Source organism: Piliocolobus tephrosceles, chromosome 1, assembly GCF_002776525.5.
Source record: "Piliocolobus tephrosceles isolate RC106 chromosome 1, ASM277652v3, whole genome shotgun sequence".
NCBI classification, from domain to species: domain Eukaryota; kingdom Metazoa; phylum Chordata; class Mammalia; order Primates; family Cercopithecidae; genus Piliocolobus; species Piliocolobus tephrosceles.
In genome coordinates, this window is record NC_045434.1 from 147,787,722 (window position 1) to 147,803,205 (window position 15,484).

The 15,484-nt window shown below is 34.4% G+C and overlaps 1 protein-coding gene across 1 annotated transcript in view; it reads right to left on the minus strand.

The window, feature by feature from the left end:
* TNNI3K (TNNI3 interacting kinase) overlaps positions 1-15,484 on the minus strand; it is a 302,223-nt gene that overhangs the window by 195,983 nt on the left and 90,756 nt on the right. Inside the window, exons 6-7 of the mRNA XM_023209399.2 lie at positions 8,910-9,008; positions 4,302-4,440 (exon numbers count right to left, since the gene is read on the minus strand). Of these exons, the coding sequence (XP_023065167.1) occupies positions 4,302-4,440; positions 8,910-9,008 (238 nt within the window). The remainder of the gene's footprint in view (positions 1-4,301; positions 4,441-8,909; positions 9,009-15,484) is intronic.

Sequence of the window (15,484 nt, forward strand, 5' to 3'; positions counted from 1 at the left end):
GTTAGTTTCTAATACTTGAAAGAAAAAAATACTTGACAGATATACTCTCATTCCTCAACAAGAATCAAATGATCACTACGTATTAGCCATTAAGCTAGTGTTGGAGGTATGGATGTCTTATCAGTAACAATGAATGTAATAAGATCATTGTTCCAGGGATGCTGAAAAGAATAAAGAGGATCATGATTGGAAAACCTCTATCAAGCATGATGCCTATCATATACTAGACATTTAATAAAAGTTACTTAACCTTTTTACTAATGTCCCTCTTAGAAATCTGCTATGTCCAAAGCTAATAACAGGTATAAATGCAGAGTCTATACTCTCAAACAACTTACAGTCTAGTTAAACAGTCAATAATTACAGTCCTGAAGTAATAACAACTGAAAAACTGCTCAATTCCTAATCTGGCTTTAATAATTTTTAAAACTAAAATAATGGAATCAACTGCTCTAAAGCCATTTGTTTTATTGTTTGATTACTTTGTCAATCTAGACAGGGTCTTAATTAGGCCTTGTAGTTGCTGTATTTGTAGACAATCATCCTCATTTTATTTTCCTGCAAGATTTTAAGCCAAAGGGAAATCTTTAACAAAGTCATTGAGCTTCTCCTCCCAAGACTGTTATTAAAAACAAACCTTTGAATCTTTTTTTATTAATGAGTAGTTGAAAAAAGACACCTTTCATTCAGAAGAATGTTCTTGGTTCTTTTGATTATATCCCTTTTAAAAAAGCTTTTCCTTTGTTCACATTCTGTTCTAAGCCAGGGAAAGTCAATGCCACAAGTCAGTGTTTGAGAACAGTCAGGAGTCCAGGGCATCTGGAGCGTGACATAAGAATTCTTAAGGTTCAGATGGAAAACTGCAAAGCAGAATGCAGTGCAATCTTCTATTAATTTATAATTTGCCTTTGGCCATCCTTGGCCCCACCCAGTATTCCTCTCCAACTGAATCAGTAAACTTCAAATTAGGTTATTTACTTGGTGAATTATCTGCAGTGGCTGAAACATTATTCCCTTCACAGAAGATGTAAATACCAACTGAAGGAACAAGCCAGGACAAATATGGAATCAGACATAGAATTTATGTGTATACACTTCTGTTTTTGCTTCAGTCACTGTGATGTATTTAGTTTTGTCTTGGACCAATTTGCAAAGACAAAAAAGAAAATATATTATTGTATCTTAGAAAAATTGAATGCATGAATAACATTCTATGTGCTCCAACTTAGCATCTTATTGAGAAACATATAAAGGAGAATTTAAAACAAAAAATACATGCAAATCATTATTGGGAAAATATCTAGTGCCTGGTGCTCTGTTTAGAAGAGAGTGGGTATATAGTGATGTCTTTTGAAAGAAATATTGAATATTGGGTGAACGGGTGCTGTTTCTTCTTTATTTCTGCTTATTGACCCTAAAAATAAAATAAAATTTTCCAGATTAACCAAGCAATATCAGCAGGTCCTACAAGCTCTTTAAAATTACTCCCAGGTCTGTCTTTAATAAGCTTTCAGTAACAGATCTATGTAATACATCCAAGAAGCTGTATTTCAAAAAATAAAACACTTCCTATGGCTGGGCATGTTCTAGAAATTTTTTGTGGCTTTCTGTAATATCTAGCTCCATCCAGTCACAAGGATTGTGTTATTTAAAAGAAATATAGCATTTATGATTAAGATGATAAAAATTATTAATTCTAAATGTAAATTTTTCAATTTTTAACATTATCAAAATGGTATATTTTGAAGACTGTATCACTATTTTTTTCTTGTGCAGTCCATCAATATTTTAACCTTTTCAATCTCATTTAGGGGGCATTACACTTCTTTTTCATTACCCTAAGAGATACAAAGAAGCAGAACAGAGACTTAAAACATACCTAACTGAATAGGTCAGTCTTCCAAACATGCTGAACTAAAGAAGGTGCTTTCAGAATTACATTTTGGGTAATTTTGCAACCTGAATTTATTTTCATTTGTGACATTCTGTTACCATGGAAACATACTGTAAATACTGGATTTCAAATTGTACTCTTTTGGGGGCTATTTACTTAATCTTTCTGCTATGTCCATTTACCACAGGCAGGGTCCAGATCTAAAATAAATCATTTGGAGGCTTACTACATTTTAGAATAAGTGAACTCACTGATAATAAGTCCTGCACAGTGTCCATTGGCATAGCAGATCTTCTGGTTTATTTTTTTGCGATTGGTTGAAGTGCAAATGGAACTTAAATATCAAGCGTGTACTAGAAAGAAATAAAAATACTTAAAAATCTGAGTCATGCTGTCTCTTGATTTTATAAAATAGTTGAGTAGGAGGCATGTAATACTTGCATGCACCACAAAGAAAATGTTAAAAATTGTACCATATGATGCTGGCATGTAAGGGGGATGTGGCTGTAGTATTACACATTTCAATGCCTTTTGCAGAGGAGTCTTTTGATCCTAGAGACATGCTGATCATAAATGACATTCATTTTGACACTACTGAGCTCTGGAGTTGTACAGAGGAATAAAAAGCTAAGCTTGGCATCAATAATAAAATGAAAAAGTGATGCAGTTCCTGACCTCTTGGAAGAGTGAGGCAGTTTCAAAAACACGATTATGTGTTCAGTGGTTTCCACAGGTGTACGTATGCCTATTCTAAACTAACAAAATGAAAGAGACTGCTTAAACAAGGTCCCAGGAACAGCATTCCTTATATCCTGACAACATAGGTTGTTTATAATAATGCTCTAAAGTAGCTGCCTGAGTTACTGCATACTGGCGTATAGAAAACAATGCAAGCTATGTTTCTGAAATTTTACAAAATAAAGTGGCCCCTGTTTACAACTTAGAAACTGGAAATTACCCTAGTCTCTTGCCACAGTTGTCTCTAGGAGACTTTGTGTATTCCTTATGGGTAGATAAAAAACATTGATTAGCTTTATTAACTAAATATCAATCTGAATTTTGGACGAAGGAACTGGCAGTTCTAGAGATTTGACAACCGTGTCCTGTTGGAAATGTGTACTGTTCCCGCTGCAAAGGCCAGCAGTTCTTACAGCTGGGCTTTTAATTGGGTCTCTTGGGGGTCAATGGAAGAATGTTGGATATGCCTTAGAGAATTTAATGGCAAGATGCAACTCTGAGTGACTTTTTGTCAAAAAATAAAGTTTGTGAGGAAAAGTGAAAAAAAGAAATTTTTCAATAGTTATAATCAACTTTCCAAAATTTATTTTATAATTAAGAAAATAAAAATGAAAGGAAATTCTATTCCATCAACCAATTCTGAAGTCCTTCTATGTATTCTAATTTTTTTTTTCCCCAAATGGATCACACTCAAACTCTATTAAAAAGTATAGTAATATAATATCAAATATTAGGGATGCTGTGGGAAGCAACTGAAATTCTCATATATTGTTGTAAGATTTTAAAATAGTACAAACATTTTGGAGAACTGTCTAGAAATTTCCTAAAACATTAAACATATGCATTATTACCTTTCGAATTATCATTTCTCTCATATATATGTGTGTGTGTGATACATATATACACACACACAAGAGAGATGAACATATATGTCCACAAAAAGACTTGAATAAGAATGTTACTGGCAATTGTATTCATAACAAAAGAACATTAGAAATATTAAAATGTCTACTAGGAGAAGAATGGATATACCAATTATGGTATATTCATGTAATCTTCAACAATATAAAAGAACAAACTATGATCCATACAACAACATGGATATATGTCCAAATCATCTTGTTGAGCAAAAGAAGCCAGTCATAAAATTATACAAACTTCAAGAACAGAAAAAACTATATATAGGAATAAAATTCAGAATATTAATTACCTTTGGGGGTAAAGTCTATTTACCTGAGATGAGTGCATAAGGGAAAATTTCAGAGTGATGAAATATTCTAAATCTTGATCTGGGTGGTTTTCAATGGATGTATACATACAGAAATATTCATCAGGTTATATACTTGAGATTTGAGAATTTGTTAGAAGTAAATAATGTCTCAATTTATAAAAGATCAGTGAACAACAGCAAAGACAACTAATTTATCTAAGAGAACTCTTTACTTTCACTGGAGCATCTAATATATTAAGAATTGAGCTAAAACATGTAAAGAAGGATTCACATATAGGCCTAATAAACATATTAAAGATAAATTATGACTTGTGGAGTAAATAAGTACATGACTACAGGATTAGTCAACTTCAAGATTATTCTCTAGTAAGAGAATTACAAGTAAAAAGTATGCATAAAGCAAATGATAGCAAAGGTATTTTAAACGCATAATCTTACCATCTGCTTTGCTGCCTTCTTCCATCAAGAGTTTTGCAATATTCAAGAATCCTTTTGCGGATGCTAGGTGGAGAGGTCTATCTCCAACTTCACCACTTACATTTACATCAGCACCAAATTTCAAAAGAAGGCGAGTTACCTAAAGGATTTATTCATTTGAAATTAGTATCAAAATTCAAAAAATAATGCAAAACTTTCGGCAGTATACAAAAACACAACTGGCGTAAACCACAAAAAATTCATTGTTATATCACCTAGCAGGAAGTCCAAAACTGGAATAATTCTAGGGTTGATTAATACAACAGCTTAATAACTCAAGTTCTTTCCATCATTCTGTTCTACCACGCTCAGCAAGTAGGATGGATCACCCCCATGGTAGCAAGAGAGCTGCAGGATCTCCAGTCATTACAAACTGAGGTCCACAGAGCACAGTAGGAGATGACCACTATCTTTTGGGACAAGGGGCCATTTTTTTTTAATCTAGAAATTCCTTGTTAAAAACTCTCCAGAAACTCTCTTCCCATATCTCTTCAGTCCGGACTAGGTCATTTGCAACTTTCTAAACCAATCCCTGCACAAGGGGAAAGATTTACCGTGAGTATCTTCAACTAAACAAGATCTAACACACAGTAGATGGGGATAGGAGCATCTCTAAGCACAACCTCTAGGAAAGAGGTTGAACAGTAAAATAAAATAAGGAGTCTGCAAGAAAGAAAAAAATATATGGCCCAAAGTGGTAATAGTTGAAATGATAGTTTTGCCTAAGCAACCAATAGTGCCTGTTACTGACCTTATGTTGTTAAGTTGAGGGGTAATATAGATAGTCCTAGATTCGAATCTAGAATCTGATTTATATCAGCTGTGTGTTCTTGAGAAAAATTAGTTAATTTATTTATACCCAAGTTTTTTCATATGAGCAATGGGAATAATAATAAGACTTAACTCATGGGTTGTCATGAGGATTAGATTAGAAATTTGTTTAAAGTGCATAGCACAATGACTGTCATACACTATTTGTTCTGTAAATGTTATTTTTTATTTTTGTTGGTGAACTGAGACAATGTTGTTTACCAGTTCTGTTTCAGAGTTAATGTGGGGCTAGATGAGATGCTAGGGAACTTTGAAAACATTTTTAAAAAATCCTCTCCATATTTTTTGACCTTGAAAACCTACTTTTGTCATTTGCTCTCTTTCGTATCAACTCTCTTGTCAATTTCATAATGTAAGTCTTCACTGTACATAAATAGCCTTCTCTAGAGTCACGCAGAATCTTCTCTGAATGATCTCTTCCAAAGTCTCCTTCTGGCCAGAGTCAGTGGTAGTTGACTTGATTCTTGATTTTCATGGCAGCTTCAGTCATATACCACTACTGGTCATCTTGCTACTGGAGTTTTGGGTCTTTTTCTGGATATGTGAGTGAACTGGAGATAGGAACAGTAGCCCTGACATCTTTTCCAACTAACTGAGACTCTACATCCATATGGTCAGAAAAGGATAAAGTGATGAAGCAGGTAGGGGTCTTCCTGGGATTGTTTTAGGTAATTTAGGAATTCCTTTGAGTCACTTGCATATATACTTAAGAATTTTCCAAATAATTTATGTAAACTTGACATTGGCTCTCCTGAGAATTTCAAAAGTCATCTCAGTGATACTAAGAGGTTAAGTTAAGATGCGCCCGAGTCCTTAAAATAGCACTTAGGGTTCAAATAGCAATTGGCCCCTCTCAATTGTCTTGACCACTGAAGTGTCAGCATAAAAGTGAATTCAAGCTCTAAAACTATTTTTACTTCCCATGAGTCAGCAAATAAACATGTCTTGAGTATAAATCTCTCAAGAATATGGTAGACATTTGATAGAAATTCTAGGTAAAATATTAGCTGGGTACAATGTGGGGAACTGAGTTCCTATTGAGTGTAATGGACAAGAGCAAGGGTTTGGAAATCAGGCTTCTATTTATCAGCTATATTGCTTTGAACAAATTGTTTATCATTTTGATACTTCAGTTTCTTCATTGCTAAAGTTGGAATAACAATATTTCCACCTCTTGGAGTTGTTGTGAGGATTAAATAAGTCATAGCATGTAAAGCACTCAGAAAAGTGCCTGGCATTCAATAGCTGTTAGTAAAAGTGGTAGCCCCAACTTGGAGCATGTGCATTTTATCTCTTTGTTGGCTAATGGACAGATCCAGACTTAATTAAGGTGAAATCAGAACAGCAGAAGTTTAGTTTCAAGACCTTGCATGCTTAAGCAGATATTTCCACTTAAACAGATTCCATATATTCTGATTATGTGACTTTATAATAGACAGATTTAAACTATCTCTGAAATCGATTGTCTATTAAGGACTATTATTACATACCTAGGAAATATTACTCTTGGTACAAAACATCTACTCTTCCACTTAAAAAATAAGTAAATAAACAAATGACAAGGAACATGGCACATTAGGTACATTTATATATTGAATGTACCATTCTCCTTGTCAGCATATTTTAGCAAATGACAATAGCCTCCATAAATTACTTATGTGCTGCCTTCGCATACAGGAAGTGAGTCCCTTATCATAAAAGGGCCATCCACATTTTAGCATAATTTTATAAGACTGTGACCATACTTTCAGGGAAAGTAAACAAATTTAGTTCTCCACCCAACATGCATACAGACTGTTTATGTTTCTCCTGGGTGATGAGATTAATCGTCAAAGAGGATGACTCTACAAATAACATGCCTTGTATATATCCTGTCTGTGCCTGAGGTTAGGAAATGATGGGATTTTTCCATTACTTGTGCTTTTGGGCCTGTACTTCTAAAAGTATTTTTGGTGCCCAGCTCTTCATTGCATTCCAGTGCACTCTGAGCAGCACATCAATGAAATAAGCAATCTTCCTACCTATAGGTCATGCTTCACCGGTCTTAGAGTGTCCAGGCATATGCCAGCTAGCAGAGGAATAAAGACACAATGACTATTGAGCACAGGGACACAAGTAAGTTTGATCTTCATTTTGGAACCCTCAGATGGTGCTGTGGCATGACCTCCAGGAAGGTAAAAAGGTATAATTCTATCCTAAAATTGAAGGAGTCTAGAAAGACAAATTGAGGAAGAGTGAAAATGGAGTATTCAATGAACAGTTATATTTGGTTATCCAGTTACATTTGTTTCTCTCTCTCTCTCTCTCTTTGGCTATTTTCAGCTCCTCGAGTATTCTCACTGCCAAAGGGTAGTGTTTTAAAGAAACATACAATTTTTGTCTTTTGATATGTTAAGGTTGAAAATCAGCAGACTTTGGAGTTAGAACATGTTGCCTTGAATTCTGGCTTCTCCATTTAGGAAAATTGTCTGGACTTGATAATTTTTCTCACAGGTTGAAGAAGAACAAGAAGAAGTACTTTGGTACAGCAAAACAAATATAGGCTTTGGGATCAGACAGAACTGAGCACATATTCCAGCTCTTCTATTTATTATTAATAGCTACATGACTCTGGCATGCTACCTCACCTGACTGAGCTTCATGCATACCATTGATAAGAATGGGCAAATAGGCCAGGCGCGGTGGCTCACACCTGTAATACCAGCATTTTGGGAAGCCGAGGAAGGTGGATTACGAGGTCAGGAGATGGAGACCATCCTGGCTAACATGGTGAAATCCCGTCTCTACTAAAAATACAAAAAATCAGCTGGGCATGGTGGCGGGCACCTGTAGTCTCAGCTACTCGGGAGGCTGAGGCAGGAGAATGGCGTGAACCCAGAATGCGGAGCTTGCAGTGAGCCGAGATTGCGACACTGCACTCCAGCCTGGGTGACAGAGCAAGATTCTGTCTCAAGAAAAAAAAAAAAAAAAAAAAAAAGGAATGGGCAAATAACAGCCAATTTCAGGGTTGTGGAAAAATTAGAAAAAAAGATAAAGGTTCTATCATAGTGCCTATTTGATGGTATAAGCTCAATCATGTGGCAACTCAATAATTTCATAAAGTTGTGAAGGTTAAATAAAATCATATATTGAACAAAAGTATGTTAAAAACTTTAAAGCTTTCTATATATTTTTTTATTACAGAATATAACATTTTATACATATGGACCTGTTATAGAATCACATATTTAAAGTAAATTATAAAGCACATTAGTAATTGTTTTTATAGAGCCTTTATGAGTTGTTTTATTGTTATTGCCATTAGCATCATCACAGCTACATTTACTGAGCATTTGCCAAACAATTTATATTGCATCCGAACAGCAGCCCTATGAGGTTACTATTAATATCTTTCTCCATTTTGTAGGTGAATAAATGAAGATCAGAGGGATTACATAACTTACACCTGGTCAAAACACTAGGAAATTTTCAAATTTAGGCTGACTGATTCCTGTGGTCACACACTTAACCAATGTACTCTTCTGCCTCTTTGTGTACTAAGCTCATCAGCAAAAATGAATAGCATGACAACCGTAATGCTTATATGGATCTTCAAGTTCCTCAAGGATGGATTGATGAGAATATGGCAAAAATAATTCAAAGATATTTTAAATATAAACTCTTTGAAGACAGGACAATTCAACAAAAGCCTACACTTAAGCAACACCTAACCTTTGGAAATCCTACTGTCAGACTTACCTGTTCATGCCCATAGTAGGCTGCAATGTGCAATGGAGTGAAAAAAACTGCATCTTGAATATTGACATTAGCTCCATGTTGCAACAGCACATCAGCAGCCTGGACAAGAAAATGATTATGGTTAAGAACTTCAGTTGAGTTATCTGCCTATTAAGGTTCAGTTTACAACCACCATGCACAAATCTTCTTCAGGAGTTGCCACCCTAAAATACAACTTTCTTCCATCCACCTTATCCAAAACCTCCAGTGTCTTGTGTGTGTGTGTGTGTGTTTTTTTTTTTTTTTTTATGAAAGATAAAGACTAAATCTCCTTAGTATGACATTCAAGGTTCCTTCAATCTGACAGTGTTTCTTTTAAATGTATTTCTCATTAGTCTCTTTCCTAAACCCAATTGTAGAGTCAAACTGCATCCAGCTTCTTGCTCCTTTGAGACTTTGTTCACATTATTTCTTCAGCCAGAAATGTCCTTCTGCCTAATATATGCATGTTTAATCTCCAGCTAAAATGCCATCTCCTCCCAGATTTCCTCAATTTCCCTCCCTTCATTGCCATCTGCCTGGCTGAAATTAAATATTACCTCCTCAAAAATCTCACATAACTTTCACTCATATAATTTAGAACAGTTTTCTATTTATATACACTTTAACATCCTTACTAAAGAGAAATTTCTTCAAGCACAAAGTGTGTGTCGGATTCATCATGCAAATAGTAATCATACAATAAATACTTGTTAAAGAAGTGAATGAACAAATGAAAAACCCTACCAGGAACTGTTGGCCAATTGTCATCATGGAAAGCCATAGATTGGTATTTGTAGGGGACAAAAAAAATATTTTTTCTATCCATTTTAGGTTTATTGGCTGAGGCCATATAAATTAGACTGACAAAAAGGCAGATAAATAAGAGAAATACGGGAGTTTATTAACATGTGTATTGCACATAAATGGGACTACTTAGTGATGAGTAACTCAAAGTAGCCGTTAGAACTTGGGCTCTCCTATAATCTTAACAAAAATTTACAATAACTTTGTAGAGCAGTAATAAGACAAAGAAAAATAACTTTGAACTTCTACTGGCAACAAATTGGGGGAAGGTAAATATATGGAGGAAACTAATAGAAAATAGAAGTTAGTTTTAGCAAAGTTTGTTATATAGATTCCTCTGGTGACTTCTCTGGGCTGATAAGTATTTAGAGTTATCTCTTGTGATTAATGTCTGTCCTTTCTGGTAGAGAAGACAGGAAAGAATCCTTCATAAATTTATGTCCCTCTTTTAGGTAAATAGAAGGAGAGCAAAGAGTTCCTGTATCTGTTTCTTTTCAATTTTCTGTAGTTCAAAATAATCAATATGCCAAAGTAGCATATTTTGGGGGAGCATATTTTGCTACCCTTCACAACAAACTTGCTGATATTTCAAATTTCCTCTCCTAAAAACCTATCTCCTAGTCTCTCTTTTCTGTTCAACAGATTGAAATAATTTCCTTCAAATGTGTTCATTTTCATTGTGGACTTTGCTAATGTACTGTCTATTTCTCAGTTGGTAAAATAACACACATTTTGAAAATTTTTCAAAAGTCTTTTACAATAGAAAACAGAAAGATGGAATTTAAGAGCTCAAGGGACTTATGTCCTATCACCTCTTCTGTTTCTATGAACAAATTGCCTCTTAAGTTATATTTCCTCAATTGTGTGAATCATAGACCTACAGAACTAGTGAAGGATGATGGACATTACATATCAAACCCTTACATTTTAAAGACAAAAAAGTGGAGAACCTGGAATTAAGAAATTTTTAAAGGTCATAGAGCAAGTCAGTGTCAATAGGAAACTAAATCTTTAGTCTCTTGCCTCAAGCTTTGTTTCTGAGTGCTTCACAGTTTGAAATAGTTAATTTTTAGTCATCTATCCATTAAACACCGTTTATTCAGCAAATACGAGCCAAAACTATTATTTTACATGCTTATTTCATAATTTATTCACTTGGGGGGATAGCATTAGAGATTCTAACAGTTGTCATATAAAATAAGGAATTTTTATTGGAAAATCTGAAATTTCTGATGGGTCCAAATATAAGCAGGTGCATAGGATTTTATACATTCTCACAACAATTGTTTCTTGTTCATACTTGAATATTGTTGACTAATGATCAGCAGAATACACATTGTGTACAGTGAGTTGTTTTTATAATATAAAAATTAAAACCACAATGAGCTTTTATTGAGGGAATATTATGTATCAGGCCCAGAAAGAAGTGTATCAGTGGTATTCAGTCTACTCTGTTTCATGCCGAAACACAGAAAGAGGTGCTACTCTCTATTTTAAAGATGAAGAAACTGAGCGTCTGGGGAGCAGAAGTGAAATTCAAATGCAGGTCTGTTTGACATCAAATCTGGTTTTTACCAGTCCACTCCTCTGACCTTGATTGTACTAACACTAACCTTTAAGTAAATAAAGTAATTAATTCAATCCCAGATAGGAAGAAGCCATCTGTCAGTAGAGGTTCCATAGATTTAGACTCAAAATGAATGCGGGAGCCATTTATAACAGGTGCTTGGTATCTTTAGGCTTCGCATGCCTGGGAGTTCAATCTCAGGCACCTTTGAAGGAGGCCCCTAGCAATCAAGGGAAATTAAGTTTTTACAATTCCTCTTATTTTAAATATAGCATAAAGTAGACAGCATGAATGTTTATGTAAAACGGACTTTCAAATGTTAACCTATAAAGCCAATTTCTTAGGCATGCTTCCAGAACTTTCATTCTAAAAGATAAGAGCTCTTAGGCTCTAATAAACAGTCAAAAGCCATTTTTTTGTTTCCTCCTAAGTTTGCACTCCTCCAGTTAACTCAGAAGGTCAACCTTTGGCTGAACATTAATTAATTATGAAGTGTTGGTTTTCTGAGAAACTGTCAAAATGTAAGTTTTAATGAAACCATACAGAGTCATTACTGAATTGTAGGCTTTACTTAGTTTGTTTTAAAATTCAAGCAAATATTTAGCCATTGAGAGCAATGGATGTTAGAATTATCTGATTTTAGCTAATGAGTAGAATACATGTACTAATTTGTATGACCTTGGGAGTAATGATGGGGAGAGTATCTCCCAGCACTCTAACGGGAACATGATATATTGTCTGCCATGTGGACTAAGACAAGTACACTCATATAAACATTTAGGCTTCAATATATACCTATCAAGTTATTTTACTCATGGTTCATCTGCTTCAGCACTGAAAAAGTTGGTAAATCAACTTCACACTCTTTCCACTACATGAAACACTGTGAAGTCAGAGACTGCATCTATTTTGTTCCCTACTATGGTAGGTAGGTAATAGGCATCCAATAATTGTTAAACTGGATGTATTTCCAGTACAGTTAAAGTGAAAATTTGGAAGGTGTATATACCACCAAGCATAAGGTAATATAAACAATAATTAGAACTTAATTATATGATAGAAATTTTAAATAACTCAATTCATCAAACATTTATTGATAATTGATTTCAAATTAATCTTCAGGAAATTCCAAGTGTTTTTCTATATTTCAAGGCCTGTGGTTGGAGTTTTAAATATATTATTAACATTTTTGCATGATATATATTCTGCTATTTTGACTTTTTTTGTGAGACTATATGGTCATGATGTCTTTTTCTCAGAAAAAAATAATTAGTAAAATTGAAAATTAGAAACAGATTTTATGACAGCTATCTTAATATACTTTAAGGATATAAATCTTTAAACATTTTAAGGATATAAATTGTATCATACTTAGATTTATATAACTGACAAATATATATTTATCTTATTGTTATTAAATATATATTTAATATTATTAAATGTATAGAATATATATTTATATAAATATATTATTATATTTAATAATACCACTGAGATATATAAAAATATATATTTGACATATAATAATACTATTAATATAATAGTAGTATATAATAATACCACTGATTTATATATAAAAAATTCTACTACTGAGATATATATTATATATACTCAATATATATAATACTGAGATATAGATATTAAATGCTACTACTGAAATACATATATAAGAATAATACTGAGATATGTATATCTCAGTAGTAGTATTTTATATCTCAAGATTATAATAAAATATATCTATATAAATATTATTAAATATATATATATCAGTATTATTATTATTAAAGAACTAAGATTCAAATATGGGCTGGTAACTTGGTACTTTTTACTGACGGAAGGATAAGGACTATAAATTGCCCCCCATTAAGTGGTTGTTTTATGAGCACAGAAAATAAGTCAGATCTCTTTATCTCGATAGAACAATTACTATATGAATTATCCTTTATAGATATTTTTATTTACCAGTTGACTCTCAAAAAACATCCAAGTGAAGTTCCTCCAGTTTCTAGCTTGTAATTTAAACACTGATTTAAGCATTCTGCTTTTTCTTTTTCTGACATGGAGTCTTGCTCTGTCTCCAGGCTGGAATGCAGTGGTGTAATCTCAGCCCACTGCAACTTCTACCTCCCAGGTTTAAGCGATTCTCCTGCTTAAGCCTCCTGATTAGCTGGGACTACAGGTGTGCACCACCATGCCCAGCTAATTTTTGTATTTTTAGTAGAAACAGGGTTTCACTATGTTGGCAAGAATGGTCTCGATCTCTTGACCCCATGATCTGCCCACCTTGGCCTCCCAAAGTGCTGGGATTACAGGCATAAGCCACTGCACCCAGCCTGCTTTTTCTTTTTACAATGTCTTCGCTTCTCTTTCTCTGCTTCCACACACCCAGTCTTATGACCAAGCTCAGTTTCCATGTTTTCCATGAAAAGCTTTTGAAAATAGGTCATTGTATTAATCATTTATTTTCTGAATGCCTATAAAACTTAGTGACACAATGTAATCTTTTTGGTAATTAACTCTTCCATAAAATTTTAAACTTATGTTCCCAAGTTGTCTCTATAAAGTGTAAGAAGTTTTGACTCCAGGTAAAAGGATTTTTCACCTGAGGCCCTGAAATTTAATCCTTATAACTAAAATAGCCAGACCTTATTCAAAATTTCACAAATTCCAAAAGTAATGCCTATAATAGCAAAGGTCCTCACTGTTACTTCTTATTAAATGGTTTTGCTACAGTATAACTTTAACTTATTTGACTTGGTACCATTTAGCTCCCTCTCTATCTTTTATTTTAAGGAGCTCATTGGGTAGGGATAAAGGATAAAAAAGAATGACCATATAAAGAGGAACTAAATGTCCCATGGAAGAGAAAATAGAATAGGGTAAATTCTAGATGAAATAAAATGACAATCAATCTCAGTTGAAATTGCCAAACCAAATATAGAGTCTCATACCTAGCAGACTTTGAATAAATAGCTACACTTGGAAATTAAATTTTTCTTTGCTTTAAGTGGTAATTTATTTTCTATTATTTCTTTGGATCTTCTTCAAATTCATGCTTATACCAATGTTTTCCTTAAGATATATAGTTTGCTTAAAGCTACAATTTTCTCTTCCCAATGCCCGTGTCTCACCTTTATTATTGAGATTTATAGAGAGAAGAACAATGAAGCTGTATTGGGATGACACCCATTTCCATTTAGTGGAAAATCTGTGTTAGTAAAGCTTTAGAGGAAAAATTGTTTTTCCAAAGTCTATGACTTATCAATTCAAAATGATCTTAAAGACATTGGCATGAAAGTTGATTTAGGATTGATATTTTTTTCCCAGTCATTTTCAGTTCTGACATTCAACAACCAGTTCTCAATTATTGTCCCCTCCAACTATTGTCCTTCCTCCTAAACTTCATAGACAATTTTTTAAAGAGTCATCTCCAACTTTCCTCTACCTTTCCTCACCTCTTATTCACTCCTCAGTCCAGTACAATCTGTCTTTAGACCTCACCACTCCAGGGATATTTCTCTGGAAAATGACATCAAAGGCCCCCTAATTGCCCATTCTCATGGATGCTTTTTAGCCTGTAGTGGATTCTTATAATTTTATGTTGTCTCAGGATTCATTTCAAATATAGGTTTTCTTATACCACAAGCAGGACTTTGTCACCAGGGACACAGTTTCTAATTCTCTGCCTCTTCCCAATTCCTCAATGTGGTTGATCCAGATACCTGCCATGTATGACAATCTCCTGGTGACCCTCTCCTTATGGGACAGCTAGACATAATCGCCGGGTCCATACTGCAGACCCTGACTGAGCAACGAATGAAACGGAGTACTCAGACATAGGTATGCAGTTAAGAGCAGCTAGGGGTCTGCCGGGCTCTAGTGGCCAAAGTGCAGCAGCACCGATAAGCTGGAGCTGCTTGCTTTTATTCAGTGTAGACATAATTCCAAAAGCCTGGAGCAAACACAGTCTGTGGGTAATTAACATTTATTGTTCCACTTTCAGGGAACCTCATGCATGCGGATGATCAAAGGTCAGTTCCTGGCCAACATAAGTAAGCAACTCTGTTTAAGATTAATTCCCCTACCCTTACTTGTACCTACTCCTTGCCCCCTGGCTCAGGGTCAGGGAACAGCTGCCTTCAGCTTATTCTCCCCCGAAGCTATGCAGAGCCTTCTGACCTTT